This window comes from Protopterus annectens, chromosome 15.part0 (genome assembly GCF_019279795.1).
Source record: "Protopterus annectens isolate FY-2018-M chromosome 15.part0, PAN1.0, whole genome shotgun sequence".
NCBI lineage: Eukaryota > Metazoa > Chordata > Ceratodontiformes > Protopteridae > Protopterus > Protopterus annectens.
In genome coordinates this window covers 121,332,869-121,360,482 of record NC_056749.1, presented here as the reverse complement: position 1 = coordinate 121,360,482, position 27,614 = coordinate 121,332,869, and the positions used below count along the sequence as shown (strand labels likewise).

The 27,614-nt window shown below is 42.6% G+C and overlaps 1 protein-coding gene across 5 annotated transcripts in view; it reads right to left on the bottom strand.

Moving 5' to 3' along the window:
• The window catches only part of PHKA1 (phosphorylase kinase regulatory subunit alpha 1), a 3,177,076-nt gene that overhangs the window by 1,658,104 nt on the left and 1,491,358 nt on the right, over nt 1-27,614 (bottom strand). For all 5 annotated transcript variants that reach the window (XM_044057561.1, XM_044057557.1, XM_044057558.1 and 2 more), the window contains exon 16: nt 21,422-21,531. In XM_044057561.1, the coding sequence (XP_043913496.1) occupies nt 21,422-21,531 (110 nt within the window). The remainder of the gene's footprint in view (nt 1-21,421; nt 21,532-27,614) is intronic.

Genomic DNA, 27,614 nt, shown 5'->3' with positions numbered 1-27,614 from the left:
CTGATTCATGAAATTCATCAGCTGACATTTGCTCTTGAGGAGACTTTCTTGAATTCACTTCACAATACATTACCAAAGTGATTATGATCAACAACCAATAGTCTATATGTTACTGGTAATGAGGAAACCGACATTACAGCATATTACCACTCTTACAGGTTTCTTTTAGTGACTTGACACTATTTTTATTTATTAATATTCTCACAGTCTGTATAGCGACCAGCACATTTTTTGGAACAGTGGAAAAGATCCAAGAATTTAGACCTGTTCCTCACATATTTGGGTGGTACTTTGCTTGGCACTAAGGAAATTGAAACCCCTCATGTAGCAGGCACATATGTCCTTCGCTTTGGTGCAATTTTGGTCCATAAGTTTATAATTAACCGTCATATGGTTTAAGCATGCCATTGAGCTACGTAGTCCAGTTGCCCGACAGCATAGTCTAGTTTAGTGCACTGCTCATAAGCTTGTAATCAACAAATGAAGGCTGACAGGACACATCTCATCAACAGATTATATCCTTTGTCCTCTATGTTATCTGACCAACACAGGAGGCACATAGACCCCCTCCCACTATTAACACGTGTCTGGCATCCTCATCTTCTTTAACACCAGCAAATATCTATGGCTGTTTTTTTTTGAGTCATTAGTAAATAACATGGTCAAAAAATGTATTCTTAGTATTTTTGCCCAGTCTCCTATAAAAAAGGGTCCTTCTTCAGTTCAAGTAAATAAATAACCCACAAATTGTGGAAACACTGAAAAAAACCCACTAAGAATCCCTTCTATACCCTTCTCCTGACTGATTACTTTGAACAATGAGATCCCTTTGATGCTTTGTAAGCTCTCTGCGAACCATGGCTTTTGCTGTAGCAGGCAACTGAGTAAATGTCAGGAAAATCCTACTAGGCCAGCTGAACTTTATTTGGGGTTAATCAGATTCTCTTTAATTGATGGCAAGTGTGTACCCAATAAGACTGAATGATGTAATTAAATCAAAAGGTACTTCAGCAAAGTATTAGTTTAAGGGTGTGCACACTTATGCAACCAGCTTATTGTACATTTTTTATTTTTTCCCCTAACAAATGTGCTTGTTTTTCAACTGAATTGTTCAGGTTACAGGTCACATTAAAGGCGGTAAAAGTTTTGAAATGATTTATTGTGGTCTCATTTTTTATGTCACATAAACCTGGCATTTTAACAGAGGTGTGTACACTTTTTATATCCACTGTATGTCAATTACTAAAGTCATGTTTAATAATGTTGTTTAAAAAATACATTTCAACAGCAGAAAAAAAGCTCTGTGTGCTTTATGGAACTGTGTGTGATACTCAACTTAAGGAGAAGTATTTTAACTAAGCTTTGTTTCTTTTTCAGATCCTTCTATCTTCCCCAGGTGAAAAGGCTACTAACATTAAAGGAAGTTGTACCACCCAAACACATGTCTCTTGCTAGAAAAAGCAAGGACCACATTATTTTTCACATAATTTTACAAGACATTCTACAAAGAGTTAAGTTCCACATCTCCTGTATGTAATTCATCAGTGGAAAAAATCAAATACTGCCTTATTTCTCTAAACTGACAACCATGATTTTCTTACTGAAAGAATACCTATTGGAACCTTTTACACTTTAAACCCTGCCTCCTACAGTCACAATCAATGGAAACATCCTTGCTTTTAGACTGATAATGTGTACACCATATTTCAGCACACTTTCATCATGGAATGCTAACGTGGTGGATTTTACTAGGCTGAGGCTTAACGTCCGACAGCAATACAGTGTCAATGTAATCCCATGTTGTCAGTTTATCATAATTCCAGAAAGCATCCGACTCACTTGGTTGGACCTTTATTTTGTGGAATACCCTTTATAACTCCAGCCTCTTTCACTCTTGAATCAAAAAGCTAAACTCTTACACAAACAGTCCACAGTTGAGTTGATTATCAATGGCCAGAGTTCCCTTTCCTTCTGAATGTAGTGCGTCATATGCAAGGAGTGCCTCCTATACACACTACTGTTTATCATCACTGCAAGGAGTGCCTCCTATACGCACTACTGTTTATTATCACTGCAAGGAGTGCCTCCTATACGCACTACTGTTTATCATCACTGCACGGAGTGCCTCCTATACGCAACTACTGTTTATCACTGCAAGGAGTGCCTCCTATATGCACTACTGTTTATCATCACTGCAAGGAGTGCCTCCTATACGCACTACTGTTTATCATCACTGCAAGGAGTGCCTCCTATACTATATGCACTACTGTTTATCATCACTGCAGGAACTCTAGCTGCTTACAGTAGGCAGCAATACCTTGAATGGGGCATTCATACCTCTCCACAGTCTACTCTCATTTTTTTTAGGTATGCAGAAAACTCACTTTTGTGGATCTACAATCTGCAATAACCAATAATTAAAAGTTATGTACTCACCATAACTAGGCATCTGTGTTGTCCATTTTCATTCTTCAAAGTATGGGTTCGGATCTGAATCAGCTGTATACCCCAGACTTCAGATCCAGCTCTCAAGCTCCCTCGACCCACAATGCCCTACTCCATCCCTATTGCCTCATATCAAGCTTGCTGCCATACATCTCTACAATTAATAAGAAACAGGCACTGTCTGACAGACAAACTCAGGGCTCAAACCCTGAACTGCAGGTTCCAAATACAGGTCTCTGCAGAAACAGAAAGGATTGGGGATGGATGGGTGGGAACTTGAGGAAGAATAAAAATGGACACAAATGCCTAGTTATGGTGAGTACATAACTTAAATCTGATGTTGTCCTTTTCATTGTTCCTTATCATATGGGACAGAGATGCCAGCTGCGTTGATCTTGTGTGGCCCTCATGAAAAGATACTGCAGAGTACTGCTGAACCAAAGGCAACTGTATTTCTGGAACCATCAAATTTGTAGTGGAAGACAAAGGTACGAGTCTTGAACCATGCAGCTGCAGTACAAATATCAGCCAACACTCTTGACCAAAAGGCAAATGAAGTAGCCACGGCTCTGGCTGAATGAGTTTGGGGAGGTTTAGATAAGGTCATACCTTTTTGAGAGTAAAGCCATAAAAATACAGTCTGTAATCCATTTAGCTAGGGTAACTTTAGAAACTGAATGGCCTAAGTGATTTGGAGAGAAAGATACAAAAAGCTGGTCTGATTTTCTAAACTGTTTTGTCCTGTGAAGATAATGCAGCTGTCTGTGCACATCAAGGAGGTAAAAAAACTGGAAAGAAAACTGGTAACTGGATGGACTGGTTGATGTTATTTTCAGAAGCCACTCTGGGTAAAAAAGAAGGGTTAGTCCATAAGGAAGAAACCATATCTTTATGAAAAATAATGTAAGGAGTTTTCGAAAAAAGAGCCTGGAGTTCAGATATTCATTTTGCGAAAGTTATAGCTACCAAGAAAACAGTCTTCCATGACAGAAATTTTAGACCAAATTTGTCTGATGGTTCAAAAAGTTTGTGTGCTAAACCCTCAAGTACAGCTGTTAGATCCCATGGTGATGATGGGTCCTTAAATGGAGGTCTTGGAAGAAAAATGCTGTTCATAAAGGCTTTACACAATCTAGAGGAAGCCAAGCAAAAAAGATTTGTTCTCTGTGTGAAAATTAGAAATTACTGCTAAACGGAGCTTAACTGTAGAGAAAATTACTCCTCCTTTAAAAAGGGTTGCCAAAAAAATGAATAGCAGAAATAGGAGCAGAAAAAGGGTCAATTCCCTTATCTGACACCCAAAATGAGAACCTATTCATTTGCTCTTGTGAACTTCTTTGATAGGATCTTTTTGAGAAGCCAAAATAATGTCACATACCAGTAAAGAAAGCCTGTACTATCTATTACTGGAAGTGGAGAAACCATGCGGTTAGCTTGACGGCCTGAATGTTGGTGTGCTGAATCCCTGACGGGTTGCGAGAGGAGATCCCGAGTATGCTCCAATATCCACGGAAGATAACAAAGGTGGGACCACAGAAAGGGAAACCATACTTGCTAAGGCCAGAAGGGGGAATGAGGATTACTGAGCTCTTCAGCTGACTTGCTTTCTGTAGAAATTTGGGAATTAAGGGTATAGGAGGATAAGCATAAAGGAGTCCAGAGGGCCAAGCATGCAGTGTGTCTATTAGAAAGTGGTCTGATGAGATCGCCCATTCCCAATCCCTAATAGGCTCTCTGCAAAGGTGATAAGATCACGTTCCTCCTTGTTTGTTGATGTACCAGACTACTGACGTGTCAATCTGAACTACAACAGTTCCCAAGGGAAGATTATCTTGAAAAGTCTGCAATGCCAAAAACCTATCCATTTGCTCTTGTAAACTCTCGGAGACACTGATATGCAACTCCGTCTCTAGGGGGGGACCATGTGCCTTCGACCATTCTTCCCAAGAAATAAGCGTCCGTGGTCACTGTGGCTGCTGGGTTCGGTAGGACAGAGTCTGCCAAGATAAAGATCACTGGACTGTATCCACCAACGAATGCATTGTTTACAAGTGGGGTGAGCTTTACTTGATAAGAGAGGGGTTGATATAAAATGAACCACTGTACAGCTAGAGTCCATTATAGAACCCACATAAAAAAGCATACTAGAAGAAGAAATATTACTGCTGCCACTGACTGTAGTGCTTGAAGCCATAACCTTGCTGGTGGGGATGGGTTGGCAAGGATAGCCTGTACCCGGATTATGATAGATGTAACATGGTGAAGAGGCAAAGATGCCACCTGTGTTGTATCCAAACCTGAACCAATGAACTCCAGACTCTGAACTGGTTTAAGTTTTGACTTAGCAACGCATCACAATTCCCACAGTTTTGCAAATCTGGAGGAAATAGTTCCTGACCTGCTTTAGCAGATGCTTAGAAGGGGTAGTGAGGAGCCAGTCATCCAGAAATGGAAGCACCTGGAATCCCTTCAGTCTCAAATGAGCTGCCACTATTGTCATGCATTTCGTAAACACCCTAGAGGCTGTGGTGATTCCAAAGGGCAGAGCTCTGAATTGGTAATGACTGGCTCCCATCTGAAAGTGAAGATGTCTTCTGGCTCGTCTGTCTATTGTGATGTGACAGTATGCATCCTGAACAGATATAGAGCACATCCGGATTTATTGATTGAGCACTTTCGTCTCACAATAGAAGCTTCATCATAATACCATTGTAACAAAAACCTCACTTTTAATACATTGTCTTAATCACATAAAATGACATCACTTCCTATATACAAAAAGTGAATTCATACATAAATACAAATAACTACTTACAATTACTACATGACATCATCCTGTATAAAACACTTGCATATAAAATTCTGCTTTAAGTTTTAAAATAGAATGAATACTAATTGCACTAAGACCTGGTGCCTCAGACTTATTAGTTCTCATTTGTCATCTGAGCTCCTTCAGTTCTAGATATTAATTCAGGGGTCCCCCCACTCACCCAAAGTGATCTGCTAAATGACAGTGAACCTGAAACTGTGTCCTGGATGCAAGCCAATATGTGCAGCTAGGGAATTTTTTTGTTTCACTCCTACCAGTATCATAATAATGTTGGTAGATTCAGGTTCCCAGTGCATTGATAGTTTTTCCTATGTAAAAACATGGACACAGGGAACACTTAGCTAGATATACAACTCCCTTACTGCTGCAAGTGAACTTGTTTCGTATTATATATATATATATATATATATATATATATATATATACTATAATTGGGTATAGATACCTCCTTGCCTTCCAGGATATATTTGCATTGCATGCAAAATCCACATTTTACCATACCCCCTGTCCTTGCATTCATCTTTCTATAGGTTTCCATCATATTTTTTATGCTGGTGTCTTTTTATAGACAATTTTGGGGAATGTTTCTACTAAGTCAAGGTGTTCTGGCTTTGCACTGAATATGTGCCAATTGTGTGTTAAAATCCTTTTAATATTGTAGAACTGGTTGTTAAATCTAAATATGCCTGATTTGTTGAATGTTTCCTTTCATTGCGTGCAACCGCTTCTTCACTACTCTGTGCTTTCCGTGCACTGAGAAAGTACAGTTGTGTACACTTATCATAAATGTAGATGTTCGAGTGCATTCACTGTTGCAGTCATTACATTTGGATTATCTGCTTGCAGGTAGCTCTCAGTCGGCCTGATTAACAAAGTCTTGGGTCCCGAGTCGGTTGCTGTCCCTTCTTCCATGACGTCAGGTCGTCAGGGGTATAAAATATGCAGCCAACGCCATTACATCAGTTTTTCTTGCCCCAGATGTCAGGTTCCCCCCTAATGGGAAGCAATTAAAGTACAGTTTTATACCTACCATAAATGTAGATGTTCGAGGATTCCATTGCTGCAGTCCTTACTATTGGGTATAGTCCGCATCCAGTCGGCCCGAATACCAGAGTATAAGGCTGACGTCGGTCAGGGCGCATTAGACTGACGTCAGTACGTCAGGGTACTAATGCGCATGACTGGCGTCATATCCTCAGTCTTTTCTTGCCCCAGATGTCAGAAGACCCTAAAAAGACAAGGCCCAAAATACCTGCACCAAAACATGAACAATATATACAAAAATATAAGCAGGTAAACTCACCTACACAACCACCCCTAAACACAGAGGGGAAGGAGGGAGGGTAAATTGGACTGCAGCAATGGAATCCTCGAACATCTACATTTATGGTAGGTACAAAACTGTACTATGTTCTCCGCTTTCCATTGCTGCAGTCCTTACTATTGGGTAGAATCCCAAAGCAGAGGTAAGGGAGGCTGGCAAATCATAAAGAAGCAGGAGCTGACAACATGCCTTGCAAAACAGCTGTGGCAAAACCAGCCCTAGACTTAGAGTAGATAGGAAGGTGATAATGCTTAGAGAAAGTATGCACTGAACTCCAAGTAGCTGCTTCCAAAATATCCTTAGTTGCCACCGGCGGTAGAAATGCTGTTGAAGTGGCAGTAGCCCTAGTGGAATGAGGCCTAATCCCAGCTGGAACCTCCTTGCCATGATGGGAATAACAAAATGCAATGCAAAAGCCAATCCACCTAGAAATAGTTTGTTTTGACACAGGCTTGCCCTGTAACTCAAAGCAAAAGAAACAAACAACTGCTGAGACTGCCTAAAATCCTTAGTCCTGCTTAAGTAATAACGCAATTGCCTGTGTATATCTAAAGTATGCAAAATCTTTTCCCCTTTATTTTGGGGGTCTGCATAAAAAGTAGGCAAATGAATAGTTTGGTTTAAAGCCACACTAGAAACCACCTTAGGCATAAAGGAAGGATTAGTACGTAATGATACCCTATCCTTATGGAAAATCAAAAAGGGCTCGACTGCCATAAGGGCCTGCAACTCAGACACCCTTCTTGCAGAAGTAATAGCTAACAAAAAAGCAGTCTTCCATGACAAATATTTCAATTCAGCAGTAGCCGCAGGCTCAAAAGGTTGTAGAGTAAGTTTTTCCAACACAAAATTGAGATCCCAAGCAGGAGTAGGAGCTCTACGTGGGGGTCTTATATTTTTTGCCCCTCTAAGAAACTGCTTGAACAAAGGATGCGAAAACAATGGTGGGTCACAATCATAGTGAGCTGAGATTGCTGCAGCATGAATCTTAATGGAAGAGAAGGACAGACCTTTGTCCAGTAACTCAGTAAGATATTGAAGAGCCATACTCAAATTAGGCTCAGAAATCTCCAAATTCTTTGCTTTACTCCAAAATAAAAATCTCTTCCATTTTGCTGCGTACACTTTCCTTGTACTAGGTCTTCTAGCTTCCATGATCACATTTAAAACTTGTTGAGGAAGTTGAGACCTGCTGTGTTTCAACACAGAATATGCCAGGCTGTCAGATGAAGAGAGTGAAGCTTGACATTGAGCAGATGACCGTCCTGCTGGGATAACAGATGTGGAATCAAAGGTTAAGGCCATGGAGGCTTCTTTACCAGACTCCGTAGTAGAGGGTACCAGTGTTGCCGAGGCCAATCTGGAGCTATCAAAATCATCCTTGGCCTGTCCTGTCTGACCTTTAACAGTACCTTTGGAAGAAGAGGCAGAGGTGGAAAGGCATACACATGAAGGTTTGTCCAAGTGAAAGACAGAGCATCCACTTTCCAAGCTGTGTGATGAAACCCCTTTGTGCAAAACTGTGGCAGCTGGTGGTTTAGTGGAGAAGCGAACAGATCTATGTCTGGAGTTCCCCATGACACTGTCAATTTCTGAAATACATGAAGATCCAGTTTCCACTTGTGGGGATCCATGATTTGTCTGCTTAACACATCTGCTAAGGAGTTCTGTGCTCCTGGCAGAAACCTTGCCTGAAGAGTTAGGTGCAAGCGTAGCGCAGTCTCCCATAAAATCATTGCTTGCCTGCAGAGAGGATAAGAATGTGTTCCCCCTTGTTTGTTGAAGTACCACATGACAGTTGTGTTGTCTGTTAGAATCAACACCTGCCCTGGAAGAAGTAACTCCTTGAAAGCCAGTAATGCGAACTGGACTGCTAACATCTCCTTCATGTTGATATGTAGATGCTGTAGTCTGGCAGGCCACTTGTCTTGTATCCACTTTCCATTTAGATGAGCTCCCCAAGCAATGTCCGAGGCATCTGTCGGTAAAATCTGACTCGCCTCTGGCCGGGTCACAGAGAGTCCCTTGTTTAGGTGACATTCCTGAGCCCACCACAAAAATTCTCTTTGAAGGCAAGGTATTATTTGAATGACAGTGTCTAAATCCAGGCAGTGCTGTGTCCATACATTTTTGAGATACCATTGTAACTTCCTCATATGCAGTTTGGCATTGGGAAGCACCAGAATACAAGATGCCATGAACCCTAATGCTTGAAGGACTGTCTCTGCAGTCAACACGGACCGATGAGATAGTTGATGGAAGTAAAGTGATAGACTCTTTTGTTTGTCCGGGGTTAAAAAGGCCATCTGGGCTGCTGTATTCAGTCTCACACCCAGAAAGCACATGTCTTGAGAGGGTACTAGACTGGACTTTATTCCGTTCACAGAATACCCTAGGCATCTTAGCACTGCTATAAGATATTCCAGATGCTGTAGAAGGTCTTCCTTTTCTTGAGCCAGAATCAGGCAGTCGTCTAAATAAGGATAGATTTGAAGTCCTTGTAGCCTGAAGTAAGCTATCACTGGAGCCAGAACCTTTGTGAATACTCTGGGCGCAGTAGATAAGCCAAAGGGCAATGCAGAGAACTGATAATGAGAATCTCCAGCTCGAAACCGCAGATACTTCCTGTAACTTAGCCTGATAGGCACATGAAGGTAAGCTTCCTTGAGATCTAAAGTCACCATCCAGTGATCTTTGCCCAGCAGGGGTAAAAGCTGTTGTAACGTTAACATCTTGAACTTGGGAATGTCCAGATAAGTGTTGAGGAGAGATAAATCCAAAAGCAGTCTCCATGTGTTCCCCTTCTTTGGTACTAGGAACATGCGAGAATAAAATCCTAGGCCCCTTTCTGATACAGGGACTGGCTGAATGGCCCCCATTTGGAGTAACTGAGAAACTTGCTTGTGAGCCTCTTTTCTTTGTGGAGGAGGAACGTCTGGCATGCCTTTGAAAGGGGGCATTGTTTGGAAATAAAATCTGTAACCGTGGTGAATGATGTCCAACACCCATCTGTCTTGAGTAATTAAATCCCAATTTTCTTTGAAAAGAGACAGTCGTCCTTCCAAAGGAGCTGCCAGACGAGAATCTACTGGCAGCTGAAAAGGCAGGTCATTGGGTCTGTTTACGAAAGGACTGACCCCTGCCCTCACCAGAAGTCTGAGCAGGTGAACTCCCTGTTCTAGGCCTAAAAGAACCTTGAGCCCTGCCCCTACCACGTCTAGACCTACCCCTAGACTGGGAATCATAAGCAGGATATGTCCACCCCTTAGCAGGCCAATTTCTACTAAACTTCGGTGGCTGTACCTGCAAAAAATCTTTAACAGTTTGCATAGACTTAGCTTTGTCCTCCATTTTCTTTAAAACTGCTTCCACAGGTGAACCAAACAACACATCAGACTGTAAAGGAGCATCCAAAATCCTTGTCTTAACATGCTCAGCCAAATTTTGATCCCTCAACCAGGCATGCCTGCGAAGAACAGAACTAGTGGCAGCCACCCTCGAGGAGGCCTGCACAGCATCAAAACCACATTGCAAAGAATGCTTGCCCACTTGTTCAGACACATAAACTAAATCCAGCAAGTCTTTACAATCAATACCTTCCGCCAAAGCATCCACCTTAGATTTCAATTGTGAAAGGAGATAATTTTGATATTTTAGCATGTGAAACTGACAATTCAACGCTCTCATGGCTAGAGTGGAAGAAGTATACACTTTCTTACCCCACCTATCTAATGCCCTTGCCTCTTTGTCAGTGGGAACAGGATTTTTAACCACAGAGGCCTTAACACCTTTAGGCCCCTGAGAAACAGTTTCTGGGTCCGCCCTAGGACTCTTAAACAAATACTTATGAGCTTCGGGCACCCTATAGTACCTATCAGGTTTAACAGGAGCAGGAGGCAAAGAATCAGGGTTCAGGGAAGCCTCTGCAAAACATCTTCCACCACATTCAACACAGGAGGTATAGCTAAGGGCCTATGCTGGGGTAAAAACAAGAATTCCCTAAGCCTCTTCCTGGAATCAGAGTAATCCTGGCCTTCCCATTTAAAGTGCTCCCTCATGGAATGCAGAGTCTCTGAAAATGAAAAATCCTCAGGAGGAGAAGCCGAAGGAGTGGCATCATCCACATCAGAATCAGAATAATGAGGATACTCCTGCAAATCTTCCGCAGAAGACTCAGAAGCCTCTGAACCCTGTTCAAAACTGTCAAACTCTGGTTCCACCCTAGGCCTCTTATCAGGAGGGCCCATAGAACCTCTAATCATAGTAATCAAATCTTCTGCCATTTTAAGCATATGTTTCTTAGGTACAGAACACGAAAGGCTAGGAGAAGCCCCTACTGAAGCTGAAGTTGGCCTACCTCTAAAAGAAGTTTTGGCAACAGAAGGAGAGGCTCTAACTACTTTGGGAAGAGAGGGAAGAATAGTTACCTGAGAAGCCCCCTCAGCCTGGCCTGCCTCCTGAGAGGGTACATCCTGTAACAATAAAGTTTCTGCCTGAGACTCCATAGAAACTCCTGGCAAAACCTCCGGCTCCACTGAGCCACTAAAGAACCGACGTCCGGGACTGCCGGTTCATCAACCCTAGGCTTCGCTGCTTTGTCCTTGCGCTTCTTGGACGAAGCGGGCGTCGGAGCATCCGACGGCATTTTATAATTGCAACGCTTCCCAAACACTAATCTGGCACAGTCTAACCTCCTCTTAATAGTGCGTTTGTTAAACCTAGCACAAGAGCGGCAACCAACAACGTCGTGCTCAGGCCCTAAACAAGGTATACACAAAGTATGGTAATCCCTATGAGGTATTTGTTTCCCACAAGAAATACAGTTATTCACTTTTTCTGACATCCGGTTAAATACTGAGGCAAGAAAAAACCAAAATGTTCCCAACGGGTACTTAGCCAACTCTGATTCGGTCTGAAACTCCGGTTTCGGAAATATTTCAGAACGCCAACCTGCACTCGCAAAACTGCTTCTGCATCGGACCACGCGGCAAAAAAGACTGAGGATATGACGCTGGTCATGCGCATTAGTACCCTGACGTACTGACGTCAGTCTAATGCGCCCTGACCGACGTCAGCCTTATACTCTGGTATTCGGGCCGACTGGATGCGGACTATACCCAATAGTAAGGACTGCAGCAATGGAAAACGAAGAACATCTATAAAAATACAATGATATACCTCCAACAAAAAAGCAAATACACCAAAAAGCTTTTAAGCCTAGTAAAGGAAAGTAGAGGTATAGCCAAAAGAAGTTAGGGGGTTGGAGGGAGGGTAACCAGGACTGCAACAGTGAATACACTCGAACATCTACATTTATGGTAAGTGTACACAACTGTACTATGTTCTTCATGTTTCACTGTTGCAGTCATTACATTTGGGTAGATTCCCAAAGCTATGGTTGGGAGGAGGAAATTAGATAGCATTAGGACCAGTTAGATAGCTAGAAGGCCCTCAAGACTGCAGTGGCAAAGCCAGCTCTGGATTTAGAGAAAACTGTCAAATGATAACGCTTGGTGAAAGTATGCACAGAACTCCAGGCAGCAGCTTCTAGGATGTCCCTGGTAGGGACTCCTCAGAGAAAGGCTTTAGAGGTAGATGCAGCCCTGGTGGAGTGAGGTCTGATCCCCTGTGGGATAGGTTTTCCAAGGTGCTTATAGCAGAAATAAATGCAATAGCCTATCCATTTAGAAATGGTTTGCTTTGAAATAGCCTTCGCCTCTGCCTCTGCCGCAAATGCCACCAGCAGTTGTTCAGATTTCCTTTGAGGTTTAGTCCTCTCCAAGTAGAATCTGAGTTGTTTGTGCACATCTAAAGAATGCAGTATCCATTCCCCTTTGTTCTGTGGATTGGGAAAGAAGGTTGGCAAATGAATGGACTGATTAAGAGCCACACTGGATACCACCTTAGGCATAAAGGATGGATTGGTTCTGAGGGACACCCTGTCCGCATGAAAGATGATGAAAGGCTTCATTGCCATAAGGGTGTGTAATTCATATACCCTTCTTGCTGAAGTGGTTGCTAAAATGAAAGCTGTTTTCCAAGAAAGAAATTTTAAGTCTGCAGTAGCAGCTGGCTCGAAAGGAGGTAGAGTGAGTTTCTCCCAAACAAAGTTAAGTTCCCAGGTTGGGGTTGGAGCTCTCTGGGGTGGTCTCAAATTTGTTGCCCCTCTGAGGAACTGCTTGAGCAGTGGATGAAAGAAGAGGGGAGGTTCTGTGTTATAATGAGCTGAAATGGCTGAGGCGTGGATTTTAATGGAGGAAAAAGACAGGCCCTTGTGAAGCATCTCAGTTAAGTACTGTAAAATCTGAAGTAAATTGGGCGCTGCTGTGCTCATCCCTTGAGATTGGTTCCAGGCACAGAATCTTTTCCATTTTTCAGCATAAGACTTTCTAGTACTAAGCCTTCTTGCCTCTAAAATGACATCCATCACAGGTTTACTGAGGGATGGTACAAGAGAGATTAGGTAATTAGCAAGGCTGCTAGGTTCAGTGTTAGAAGCGGAGGGTGCAGAATCTGGTTCTCCTGCTGAGACAAGAGGGAAGGAGTCTGAGGCAGGTGCCATGGGGATTAACCGTGACACACTGCGCAGGGGGGGGGGGGTACCAGTATTGGCATGGCCAATCTGGAGCAATCAAAATCGTCCTTGGTTTGTCCTGTTTGATTTTTAGTAGTACTTTGGAGAGCAGAGGCGGGGGGGGCATACACTGATAGGTTTTTCCAGCTGAAGGACAGAGCATCCACTTTCCAGGCTTGTATGTGGGCAGTCTTTGTGCAAAATTTGTCCAATTGGTAGTTCTGGGGAGAGGCAAACAGGTCTATATCTGGGCTTCCCCATTTGCTTGTCAACATGTTGAAAATCCTTGGTTCCAGTTTCCACTTGTTTGGGTCCATGAGGTTTCTTAGTCCACCTGCCAGTGTATTTAATTTTCCTGGCAGGAATTGAGCTTGTAGGTGCACTTGGTAGCTCAAGGCTGTGTTCCACAATGCCATGGTTAGTCTTGCAGAGGGGGTAAGAATGTGTACCCCCCCACTTGTTTATGTACCACATAACAGTGGTGTCTGTCTTTACCATTAGTTGTCCTGGAAGAATGTGGTCCTTCAAGGCTGTCAGAGCATTCTGTGCAGATAACATTTCTTTTTGATTGATATGCAGGTGCATTTGACTTGGGTTCCATTTGCCCTGAATGCACTTCCCTGCCAGGTGAGCTTCCCATGCATAGTCTGATGCATCTGTTAGGGTTTGGGCGGCAGGGGGAGGTGTGAAATGTAGTCCCTTGTTTTGGTGGCAGGCCTCTGCCCACCAAAGGAACTCTAGGCGTAGGCAAGGTATGATAGGAATCATTGCTTCTAGATCCTGCAAATGTTGACACCATAGGCTTTTTGGATACCACTGTAGTTTCCTCATATGCAATCTTGCATATGGAATTAGACGAATGCAGGAGGCCATGAACCCCAAGGCTTGCAGGATCTGTCATGCAGATAGCAGGGTTTTTGTGGCCACTTGTTTGAAGTAGGTTGTCGAATGAATTTGTTTCTCTGGCATGAGGTAGGCCATCTGGGAAGTTGTATTCAAGCTTGCTCCCAGGAGTATAATCTGTTGACAGGGTACCAAGTGTGATTTCTTTTCGTTTATGGTGTACCCCAGACAAGTTAGAACCCTTTGTACAAAGGCCAGATAATTCAAAAGTATGTCCTGGCTTTCTGCCTGAATTAGACAATCGTCCAGGTATGGGTATATTTGAATATTTCTTTCACTGCAAAATGCAATAACTGGAGCTAGGCACTTTGTGAATACCCTGGGTGCAGTAGATAAGCCAAAGTGCAGCGCAGAGAACTGAGTGCATGTAGCCTGCTTTGAAGTGTAGATATCTTCTGCAAGATTCACTGATTGGGATGTGCAGGTATGCTTCTTTTAAATCTAGTGTTGCCAAACAAGCATCTTTGCCTAGCATAGGAAGTAATTGGCGAAGAATCAGCATCTTGAATTTTGGAATCTCCAAAAAGATGTTTAGAGTAGACAGGTCCAGGATAGGATGCCATGAATTGTCTTTTCTGGGTACCAGGAAAAGTCTCGAGTAGAAACCTTGTCCCTTTTCCTCTTCTGGTACCAGATGAATAGCCCCCATGCTTAAGAGAGACAGTCCTTGTTTTTGGGCCTCTGCCCACTGATTTGGGGGTTGGTCTGGCCACCCGCTTGGTGTTGGCAACATGTGGAAGTGAAATCTGTAGCCCTGGGACACTATATTTAAAACCCATTTGTCCTGGGTAATGAGCTCCCAGTTCATTGCATGAAGAGCAATCTTCCCCCCCAAAGGGGCAGTCAGTTGATAAGTGCTTGGAAATTTTAAAAGGAAGTCACTAAGACAGTTTACCATAGGGGGAAGTCTTATTACTCCCAGATTTGGAAGTGGAGGCCCCCACTGCTTAGTCCTGTGTGTCCCCTGCGACTGAAACCTGGGGTTTCTGCTGTGTCTGGGTTTGGCGTGAGAAAACCTGGAAGGGGCTGGAAAGGACCAATTCTTAGAGGGCCAGTGCCTACTAAATCTAGGAGGCTGAACTTGTTAGAAACAGTTCGCATAGATTTAACTTTATCTTCCATCATTTTAAGAACTTCTTCAGCCTTGTTGCCAAACAGGTGGTCCTGATTTAAGGGAGCATCTAACAATTTAGCTTTAACATGATCAGGCAAAGATTGTTCCTTAAGCCACGCATGCCTTCTGAGCACAGTCCCAGTAACAGCGGCCCTGCAAGAGGCCTCTAATGAATCAAAACCACATTGCAAAGTATGTTTTCCAACTTGTTCAGCAGAATGCATTAAATCCTGTAATTCTTTATTTCCCACACAGTCAGGAATCAACATCATTTTCTGTTTAAGCAGTCCAATAACATGTTGCTGATATTTTAACATATGAAACTGGCAGTTTAAAGCCCTAATGGCTAAGGTTGCAGAAGTGTAGACCATCTTACCCAATCTATCCAGCATCCTGGAGTCTCTATCAGAAGAGGTAGGATTTTTAGCAGTAGAAGCCTTAATGCCCTTGGGCCCCTGTGAAGTAGTCTCTGGATCCGCAATAGGATTTTTAAAAAGATTTCTGGGAGCAGGAGGCAAGGAATCAGGGGCCGAACTAGATTCCAAAAAAGCAACAACAATGTCTAGTACAGGAGGAATAGCTAAAGGCCTATGCTGAGGTAGGAGTAAGAAATCCCTAAGCCTCTTTTCTGAATCATAAAAATCCTTGCTTTACCAGTAGAAATGCTCCCTTAGAGTATGTAGGGTTTCCCCAAAATAAAAATCTTCTGGAGGTGAAGCAGAGGGAATTGAGTCCTCTGCATCAGAATCCTCAAATAAAGGGCAAATCCAGATCATCAGAAAAATCAGAATCCTGGTCAGAAGATTCATAAACCACTTCAGTCCTGAATGAATATCTACAACTGAAGGAGCTCAGACAGCAAATGAGAACCAATGCCTCTGAAGCACCAGGACTTAACAGTGCAATTTCGATTAGTTTTATTTTAAAACTTAAAGCAGAAATTTATATGCAAGTGTTTTATACAGGATGATGTCATGTAGTAATTTTAAGTAGTTATTTGTATTTATGTATGAATTCATTCACTTTTTGTATATAGGAAGTGATGTCATTTTATGTGATTAAGAATGTATAAAAGGTGAGGTTTTTGTTACAATGGTATTCTGATGAAGTTTCTATTGTGAGACGAAAGTGCTCAATCAATAAATCGGTTGTGGATCTTACTGGCTGCTATATCAGTTTGTGGTTGATGTGTGCCTATCTACAGAGCACATCCAATCGTCCTTGTGCAGAAAAGGCAGACGGACTAAACAGTGACCATTCGGAACTTCGCTTTCTTTACAAACTGGTTCAAGATGCTTAGATCCAAAATGCGTCTGAGGTCTCCTGTCTTCTTTGGCACTAAACAGACGCATGAATAAGTTCAGAATCCTATCTGGTCTGGTGGGACCTTCTGGATAACTCCTTTTCTAGCAGCTTTTGAATTTCTTGTGCTGCGGCCTTCCTCTGACTGGGTGGAACTTTGGGAAGTTTTTTCCTTTGGCAATGAGGAAGAAAGGAAAACGGTATTACTCTTAGCACCCATAGATCTAGTGTTATACTTGCCCAGGTGTCTAGGTGCAAAGAAACGACCCCCAGAGCTGCACAGTCGGCCAGCACTTCAGGAGCACTGAAAGGGACTGTCTGAAAAAGAATCTCTCAAGCCCTGATTCTGCATGCCTCCTCTGTCTACCATTAAAATTCCTCTGGAGGAATTATCCCCATGCAAATCCTGAGATGGTCCCAAAGAGTTATGGAACCCCATTTTCTTACCACCTCTCTGGCTCCTATAGCAGGTTCTCTGAGGGGTAGAAAACTTGATCCCTAAAACAGAGTCTTTCCATCTTTTTTGCTGCAAGTAAGTGTCTCCTTTACTGCTGGCCCAAACAAGAAGTGCCATCGAATGGGGCGTTAATTCAGGATGTCATAAAAGGCTCCACAAAGTCACATGGCCTCATCCAGGCAGGTCTCCTTATGGCGATGCCAGAGCCAACTGCTCATGAGGAAACTACAGCTGTGCGAGACATCAGCCTCAATGAAGCATTTCATATGGATAAAAGTGGCCAGTTGAGAGGATATTCTTTTCAAATGCTCAGCAGACATGGACTCATTTGAAAGTTCCTTTGTCAAGTCTCTCTGAAGTCTAGTAAAATGCGCCATGTAGCTTAGTGACCTCAGGGCGAAGGTAGGGGAGGCAAACACTCGCATTCTAAATCTGTCCAATGCTCTAGATTTTCTTAGGCAGATGGACAGAAGATCACTGTTTTATTAGGTCATTAATGGTGGCTGCCGTCATCACCATAGCATCAAATGGAACTCCTCTGCTCCAGTAGTGTCTGTCTGTAGGTGAGGCTAAAAACTTGTCAGGATGTTCAGGGATGAGCTCGACCATATCTGGCTCCTTCCATGTTTGGCAGGAAACCAGGTCAACAAGCTCATCCACCAGGGGGTCAACAAAGACATAGATGGGCCAGAACTAAAAGCCTCCAAGAACACTGACTCTTACAGTGAGGGATTTTGGGATGACCAACCTCCTTTCTTTCAGGGTTTCTAAAATATCTCCAAAGGAGATGTCATCTGGTGGTGACCTGTGGGATAATTCTGTTTCATCAAAGTCAGTATCCCCCATGAGTCTATGCACCTCCTTTTGCACATTCACTTCCAGTGCACCTCCTCAGTGGGATGTTCTGGAGAGGTGATGGATGAGAGGGGAAGTTCCTCCACTGGAACTGGCTGCAGACTTGTTGGAACTGGCTGTCCCTGTGGAATAGGCCTGAGCGACTCAGAGCTTAGAACCGAAGAGAGAAAAAGGGGTAAGATCCAAAACATAAGACTGTTCACTTTGGAGAGAAAAATTATTTTCCACCACCTCGAAAGCTGAAGGACCAAGAGAAGCCCCGCCCTGCCCCCTCAAAGACAAAACTCCCAAAGAAGGCATATTCAGCCACCCCCTGGATCCAAGCTTCAGAGGTGGAATTGGATCCAAACTGTCCATGACCAAGACTCCGAGGGGAAAAGACGGAGCCAAACATATCCCCTCAGATCTGACACTGACACTTCGGCTCAGAGACACATTCTGATACAAGGGTATTGGAGCAGAAACAGTTAAGGAAACAGTGTCTGAGTGGAGGAAGCAACTTTCCTTGGATCAGACACCAAACCTATTGGGGATCTCGGATCCTGGCACTCCTACACTACAGAACGGATTGGAGAAGGAGTTAGGAAGGTCTTTGAAATAATAGGCACACTCAGAGATTCGATAGGGGGTGGAGTTTGTAAGACCCCCAATTGGGATCTGAGCTCTAAGGAACTTTCGCATCATCTTACCTACATCTACTTCCTACAAGCTTCTGGAGGAAGTACAGGTAGAGGTGGACTGGAGCCGGGAATGCTTCTTTGGAGTTTGAAGAAGCGCTTCTTTGGAGTTTAAAGAAGCTGAGCAGGCAAGATGGGCAAAACTGGCTTCAAGCCATACTCTGGGGTTGCAATTCTAAAAGATGTGCCCAGCCCTAGCATCCAATGACTTAGGATCCAAGGGGGGGCTGTTGGACTTGTAGTAATGATGGGACAATTTCAGGTCTCCCTACATATCACAAAAAGCAGTTATGACATCACCTGTACTTAGTGGGCCCTGCTCTTCCAAAGAAAACGGAGATGCCTTACTAAAAGGATACAAAGCCTAAACATGTCCTACATGGACTGACTCTAAGCCTCGTCACATGCTTAGTATCCTAAAGACTGCTAACAGGTGACCTTTTTGTCTGGCATGTAAGACATGCTCCAGTCGATTACTGATGGATTTACTGCACATCAGCAAGTCAAATGGCATCAGAAATACTTGGTCTAGGGATCAGAACCTCTTCTGAATCAACAACGGAATGGTTTAGAGGGACAGGTACATCTTGCAGAGGATACCTCTGATGTGGAATAGACCCCACCCATCCACATAAAGCAAAGTTCATCCCTGTCCATTTTCAACTGCAACTTAGATATATGGATGGGAAACAGAAAATGTACCCCATACTACTAACTCAGCAGCTCCTAAATTCTTTATCTCATGCCTGAGTCCCCTCAAATTATCTATGGTATAATCCCAGTTATTCTCATTAGGGGTAGTATATAATTATTAACCATGGGATGGGTAAGACCAATCTATAACCAAATGGGATAAGGTTATTTTGAACACAAAAGGGAAAGTGGTTAGGCTTTAAATGGCCTGCAAGGGCAGCTAGCCTAGTACTTACCTATGAACATATTAACCTATAAAACTACAACACTGCCTTGGCAGCAAGTCAGTTACTGCAGGCCAGTACTTTGTCACCCCAACTTTGTCACCAAAGGAGATGAGCCAACCTTGTGATTCTAGGAGTAACGAATCTTGATTCTAGGTGTCTCTAAGAAGAGCTCAAGTCTGAAAAGAAACTTGGGTTTCTGAAGAGAACCTGGTACTCTTCAACCTATAAAATTAATTCTGATACACTACTCTAGCAATTATGAGTTAAACAAAGATTTCTGCTATGTTCTATGTTTTTTACCCATTTGACAAGCACGCATTAATGCCATTTGTTGTATGCATAAAAGCTTCCTACTGAAATGTCGACACTCCACATGTGGAGTGCCAACAAGATGGAGAAAAAATATTTAAACTCCAGGAAAAGAATGAATCGAACATTGCAATGACAATTTAGGTCCTTTTTTATAACTTCTAAAGTGGAAGAAAAATGTGATGACCAAGATTAGGAATAGGAAACGTTTCCCACACTCACTATACTATCCCATTTACAGAAAATGTTACACCTCCCACAGCAATTCATATGAATTCATTCACTGTTATTCAGTTAACTGGATAACAGCTGCTCCACTGAGTGGAGTTCTTCTGTTCCAAAAGTTATGTGGGAACAATAAATTGTGCACTGGAGAAAATTCAGACCTACCACTATACAAGTCTTTACTTTAAACTTGAAGAAAGACGGCCCTGTCCTCTGTTAAGATGGCAGTAGACAGAGATTTATGCAACTTTGAAGCAAGGAAATGATCCGATAAGTTGCTCAGTAAAGGAGTTCTCTTTCTTCAACTTGAATATGGACTTCACAATTTTGCTTCTGCCTTCAGAAAAAATACTACCACACTCCAGACGCTCTTAACAGCATCTGCCCATCCACTACAAACTTGTGTCTCGAGTATCATTATATCCCCCTAGAAAAAGCCAAATGGCTACCCACAGAACACAAGTCTAACCTACCGTTAGGATCCCAACTCTATAAAGTACTCCAGCTTTATACATTTACTCCCCTTGCAGTTCATGAAAAACTCCTCTGACAACCTGAGAAACTACTACCAAGCCATAACAACTCTCGACAGCCCCTAGAAAGTTACCTTGTAATGCAACATTGGTTAAATACAAAAAAAACAAAGCAACTCATGGAACTCAGAGATAAAGCCTGGAAGGTATGGCTGCAAACAAAGTCTCAAACATTTCTGCAGCAATACAGGCAGTTATGCATAAAACAAGACAAAAAGCTTATTATAGCACTATCGAAAAATTCATCAAACAGTCCAAACAAACATCTGGAATCCATAAATAGGCCCAATCCTGGAAAATCAACCCAACCCCACCCATCTCCAACTAATAACTCTCAAAGCATTGTCTCACTGTTTAACTCACATTTTATAAAGTAATCTCCCTCTTACAAAAGAAAACTACTATAAAATCCAGCCATCTCACCCTAATCAATGAAATGACAACAGGCCTTCACACTTATTCCAGTGCTAACATCTACAATTAAAAACATACCTAAGCTCTCAAGACAACAACCACTGTCCCGACTTCCATCTGAAAACCTTAGACCCGCTGCAGATAGCGTTGCATATCCTGTCTTGATTCTAATAAACTACTCTATCCAAGAAAAATACGTCCCTGCCTTATGGAAAAAAAACAATATAACACCCCTCCATTAGGCAAGCTCATCAACCGAGCTCACAAACTACTGACCAACTGCCATTCTCTCACCCTCATCCAAAATCTTGGAAAGATGCATTTCATCTTAACTTACTACATTTTTACTTCTCGTAACTACTGCTCACCCTCACAGCAAAATTTCAGACCCAGTCACCGTACAACCACTGCCATTTTAAGGTTCACAGATCAAGGCTTCCCAAACTCCTCATTGCAAACTGGACTGAGGCATGGAATTATTAAAAATCAACCCAATAGATATCTCCTTGTAAACACTGAATAATTCAACTGCAACTTACCTGAGGAGTAAAAGTAAATATGTGATTTCTGATGGTATACAGTTTTGAGGTACCAAGAACTCCCATGTGTCGATAAGGACGGCCACTCAGACCTAGTTTGCTGTGACGACCTAGAAAAACATTAAAATAAATATCAAACATATATAAATACCAGAAGTACTGCCTATTACAGCACAGACATGTAAATTAACATCAGAAAAGGCTTCTGAGAGAATACTTGATTTGGGAGGGAAATATCTGAATATATTATATTTGAACTTCTGGTATTATGCCATACAGCAACACTGACATCTCAATATTCCTACACTCCCACACTATGTTACTTCTGCCACATCATATACATTTTCAATTTGCCCCTAAACATTAATCTGGATGTTTAATACATTAACTATGAGTCCAAGGTTACCTTAGCACTGCTGGAAAAGGTGAACTGGAATCCCAAGATAAAGTTAAAAGTAAAAACAAATAAAGATGCATCAAAACAGAGTTATGTACATAAGTAAACTAGCTTTAAAATTATGAAAGAAACACTTGTAGGTTAATTATTTTGCTAGTATTCGCAAAATAATAACCTTATAGCTTCCTATAAGAGCGGAAAATGAAATTTTGTAATGAGACATATTGCATAACATGACTTCTCATGCACACAACCCCTCATTTTAACACAGCAGGAAGTCAAGGTACCCTCATTATATATTCATAAGATGCCTACTAATTTCTATGCTGTGAACATTTTTTAAACATTTTTATAAAATTCACACAATTTTAACATCATTGATAGTGTGTGTGTATGTGTGTGTGTGTGTGTGTGTGTGTGTGTGTGTATATATATATATATATATATATATATATATATATATATATATATATATATATATATATACACACACACACAAACACACACACAGTGCAATGAAAAAGTATTTCCCCTTCTTGATTTCTTCTTTTCTTATTTCTTTGCATGTTTGTCACACTTAAATGTTTCAGATCATCAAACAAATTTAAATATTAGACAAAGATAATCCAAGTAAACACAAAATGCAGTTTTTAAGTGATGATTTTATTAAGGAAAAAAAAACTACCCAAACCTACATGGTCCTATGTCAAAAAGTGATTGCCCCCTTGCTAAATCATGAAGTAACTGTGGTTAATCACATTTTTGGGAAAGCTGAGTTCAGTTTCACTAGCCACACCCAGGCCTGATTACTGCCAGACCTGTTGAATCAAGTTATCATTTAAACAGAAACTGCCAGACAGAGTGAAGTAGGCCAAAAGATCCCAAAAAGGAAGACATCATGCCGCGATATAAAGAAATTCCAGAACTGATGACAAACAAAGTGACATCTATCAGTCTGGAAAAGGTTACAAAGCCATTTCTAAAGCTCTGGGACTCCAGCGAACCAGGGTGAGAGCCATTATCCACAAATGGAGAACATGGAACAGTGGTGAACCTTCCCAGGAGTGGCTGAACTACAACAATTACCCCAAAAGCGCATCAACGACTCATCCAAGAAGTCACAAAAGAACCCAGAATATCAAGAGAACTGCAAGCCTCACTTGCCTCAGTTAAAGTCAGTGTTCATGACTCAAACATAAGAAAGAGACTGGGCAAAAATGGGGTCTATATAAGAATCTCGAAAGTTTAATGCTTCGAATCACTAAAGATCGAACTTTAGTGATCAAACCATTAAACCATCGAAATTCTACAAGACCCTGAAAAAAAAACCCAAGTAAAGGGTGTTTAGGCAGGGGGGGGCAAGCACCCCTAACACCCCCCAAACCCTGCTACTTAAATATACCAACTCAGAGATCGCACTTTAACGGAGTATGGTGCGGATAGGGAAGATTTCCCTTTCCTGCACTGTAGAGCAATCTCGGAGTTGGTATATTTAAGCAGCAGGGGGTGTGGGGGGTGCTTGCCCCCCTGCTTAAACCCAGTTAAGTATTTGATGTTTCAAATTAATTTTTTTTTTGGAAGTTATGAAATTCGATAATATGGTGTCGACCATATTGTATTCGATGTTCTGTAACTTCAAGATAATAATATAGACCCCAAAAATGGCATGCATGACAGAGTTCCAAGGCAAAAACCACTGTTGACCAAAAAGAACATAAAGACTTGTCTCACTTTTGCCAAAAATAATCTTCATGATCCCAAAGACTTTTGGGAAAATATTCTGTGGACTGATGAATAAAAGTTTAACTTTTTGAGAGGTGTACATCCCATTACACCCGGCATAAAAGTAACGCAGCATTTCAGAAAAAGATTATTCCAACAGTCAAACATGGTGGTGGTACTGTAATGGTCTGGGGCTGCTTTGCTGGACCTGGATGACTTGTTGTGATTGATGGAACCATGAATTCTGCTCTCTACCAAAATATCCTGAAGGAGAATGTCCAGCCATCAGTTCATGATCTCAAGCTGAAGCACACTTGGGTTCTGCAGCAGGACAATGATCCAAAACACACCAGCAAGTCCACCTCTGAATGGCTTAAAAAACAAAAAAAGAAGTTATGTCTTACCATAACGTTCCATCTGTACTGTTGATCCTCATTCAGTCATTATGTGTGGGTAGTCGGTTTCAACCTCGGAACAGAGCCGGCCATCTTCCAAGCTCGTGCCAGTTGCAAACTCTCGAGCTAAACTCTTACCCAGAATTCCCCTCTCCCTGTTACCTCAGATTGAGTTTGCAAGTCAAAAGAAGGTAGAGGCTACCTATGGTCAAATGACCTAACAGAACTGGATGGTGAGATCCACTAAAAGCCCCAGGAGGGGGAAGGAGGGAGGGTCATAATGACTGAACGAGGATCAACAATACAGATGGAATGTTATGGTAAGACAACTTCTTTATCTGATATTGTTAATCCTCGTTCATTCCTTATGTATGGGACAGAGTCCCCAGCTACCTCTATTCCTGGGAGGCTCTCATGGAAGGACATTCCTGAGCACCATAGAACCAAAAGATGCTCTTCCCCTGGAGGCCAAATCCAACTTGTAATGATTGATGAAAACATGAGGACTAGCCCCAGTTGCAGCTGCACAAATGTCATTTAAAGAGGCTCTGGTATGGAAGGCAGCAGAAGTTGCCAACGACCTTGTAGAATGAGCCTTTATGGTAGTAGTTAATGGGATATTACGTTTTCTATAAATGATGGTTACACAGTCTTTTAACCATTTAGCCAATGTGACCTTAGCAACAGCACATCCTAATCTAGGTCCAGAATAGGCCAAAAATAGCTGTTATGATTTACGAGAAGCCTTAGTCCTGCTCAAATAGAAGCGAATTTGCCTGTCAATATCTAGGGAATGTAGGCAATACTCTCCTCTGTTTAAATGACTGGGGAAGAAAACTGGCAATTCAGTGGTTTGATTAATGGACATTGCAGAGATCACTTTTGGCAGAAAGGAAGGATTAGTTCTCAATGACACTATCTCTATGAAAAATCAAATATGGTCTCTTGATGCATAAGGCTTGAAGTTCAGAGATACGTCTGGCAGAAGTAATGGCAATCAAAAACAAAGTTTTCCATGACAAATATTTGAGGTTGCAAAAAGAAGCTGGTTCGAAAGGTGGCATTGTCAAAGCTTGTAGGATTAATGACAGGCCCCATGGTTGAGTAGGCTCTCTAAAAGAGGGTTTAGATGATTCACGCCTTTTATGAAAGTCTTGCATAATTTGTGTGACATAAGAGAAGAGTCTTAGACACCATCATGAAAATTAGATATTGCGGCCAAATGAACGTTAATGGTAAAGGCCGATAGACCGGATTGCAATATGGTAGACAGATATTCCAGTACTATCGATACTGGTGCTGAAAAAGGATCTGTTTTTCTTTCAGCCAAATAGTAAACCTTTTCCACTTCCTGAGATGTGTAATTCTGGTGGAAGACTTATGAGATGCAATAAGAACATCAGGTACTGGTAAAGAAAGATCATTCTGCCTGGCAATCAAAGGAATTGGAGGAGTCAAGCTGTGAGCTTCAGGCTGTTCAAATTGGTGTGAATCAGATTCTGTGGATGGGAGATCAACCCCAGGGTTGGATGGAGAATCCACGGTTGATCTAGCAGGAGAGGCCAAAGGAAGGGTTACCAAATCTGACGAGGCCAACATGGTGCAATGAGGATTACTCTGCTCTTCAACCAGCGGGCTTTCCTCAGAAACTGGGGAATGAGGGGGAGAGGTGGAAATGCATAAAGTAGACCAGACGGCCAATCGTGGACTAGAGCATCCCTGGGTGACTGTCCTGGGGGGCGGGGGGTCAGGGCAAAATAGTTGCTACATTTGTAGTTGGTTGGGGACACAGAGGTCGGAGCAAGGAAGACCCCAGCGGTTGAAAATCTCCGCCACTATCAAAGGATTCAGGGACCATATCATGTTGGAACTCCCGGGAATGTGTGTTGCTAGAAGAAAGCAGTTGGTAGCCATCACCCATTGCCATATCCTCATGGCCTCTCGACAGAGTGGGTAAGATTTGGTTTCACCTTGTTTGCTGATGTACTAGACCACTGCCTCAATCTCAATCAGTGTTCAGTGTTGTCTGAATGTATCACAATAGTCCCAGATGGCAGCAGCGGATGGAATGCTTGCAAAGCCAGAAGCACCGCCCTCAGCTCTAGAACATTTATATGCAGATGGGCCTCCGTTTCGGTCCAAGTACCTTGGACTGTCTGTCCCTGGAATAGACCCCCCCCCACCCCATTAGCGAGGCATCAGTGGTCACTGTAGCCCTGGGCTGTTGGGGGGAGAAGGGGTGAGACCATTGTGACAGATTGTGCGACATCCACCAATTTAAATCTTGCTTGCACCTGTGAGTTACACGAATCTTGGCTGAAAGAGGGTACTGAAAGGGGTACCATTGGGTGAGCAGTAGCCATTGTAGAAGCCTCATGTGAAACCTGGCTAGGGGGACAATAGTAATGGCGGCTGCCATGGAACCCAACAACTGGAGAAAAGAATGAGCTGTGGATTTCTCCCTTGAAAGGATTGGAATCAGTTGCTGCTTTATACTTACAATTCTGTGCTCCGGAATGGATGCTCTGCAATTCTGTGTGTTCAAGATGACCCCTATGAATTCTGTGGACTGAGATGGGGTAAGATTGGATTTCTGTCACTTTATGGTTATGCCTAGTCTTTCCACAGTTAGAAGAGAGTATGCCAGGGCTTCTTCCAATAGATCTCTGGTGGGGTGGAGATGAGCCAGTCTTCTAAGTATGGAAACACCTGGAATCCTTGTAGCTGTAAGTGAGCTGTGACGACTGCCATGTACTTTGTGAACACTCTGGGGGCTGTAGAGAGTCCGAAGGGCAGTACTCTAAACTGGTAATGACTGGCTCCTGCATGGAAGCGGAGGAATCTTCTTGATGGTGTGTCCACTTTTAAGTGGTAATATGCATCTTGAAGATCTATCGAGCACATCCAATTGTCTTTTTCCAGAAGCGGAAGTATAGACTATTGTGATTATCAGGAATTTCTGTATCTTTACAAACTTGTTCAATACACTGAGATCCAAAACTGGTCTCCAGTCCGCGTTTTTTTTTTGGCACCAAAAACAGTCTTTATCCGGATCCTATCTGGTCTGGAGGGACTATTTGGATGACTCTTTCTTAGCAGCTTTGAAATCTCTAATGCTGCTTCTTCCCTTTGACTGGGTGGAATGTCGGGTAAGCTTGTTAGGGGAGCGGGACAAAGGTCCAAGGGGATAGGATAACCTCTGGTTATTATCCTTTGTACCCAAGAATCGGTGGTAATGGTTAGCCAGGTAGAAGGGTACAAAGAGAAATGACCCCCAACCACTTCCAGAGGAAAACAGTTGGGCTGCTCTTCAGGAGTGCTGGTAGGATTGGCCAGGGAAAGAATCCCTGGAACCCTGGATACGCAGACCCCCTCTGCCCCAAAAGGGGAGTCTTCCCTGTGAGTTTTCTCCTCTGCCTCTAGGGGAGAACTCAGCCTTTGCGTCACGGAAAGAACCTTGAGACTTTTTGTATCATATCTTCCCACTATTCTGGTTTCTGGAGAAAGCCCGTTGAGGGGAAGAATAACGGACACCCACAGCAGAAAGGGTCTTACCGTCCTGTTGACATCTGGCCAGTGTGCATTTAACCTTGGGTCAAGATAACGAAGAGGCTTCAATGGGGGCATTGAGAAAGGAAGCCTTGAAGGGTTCCGCAATATTTACAAGCGCATCCAGGCA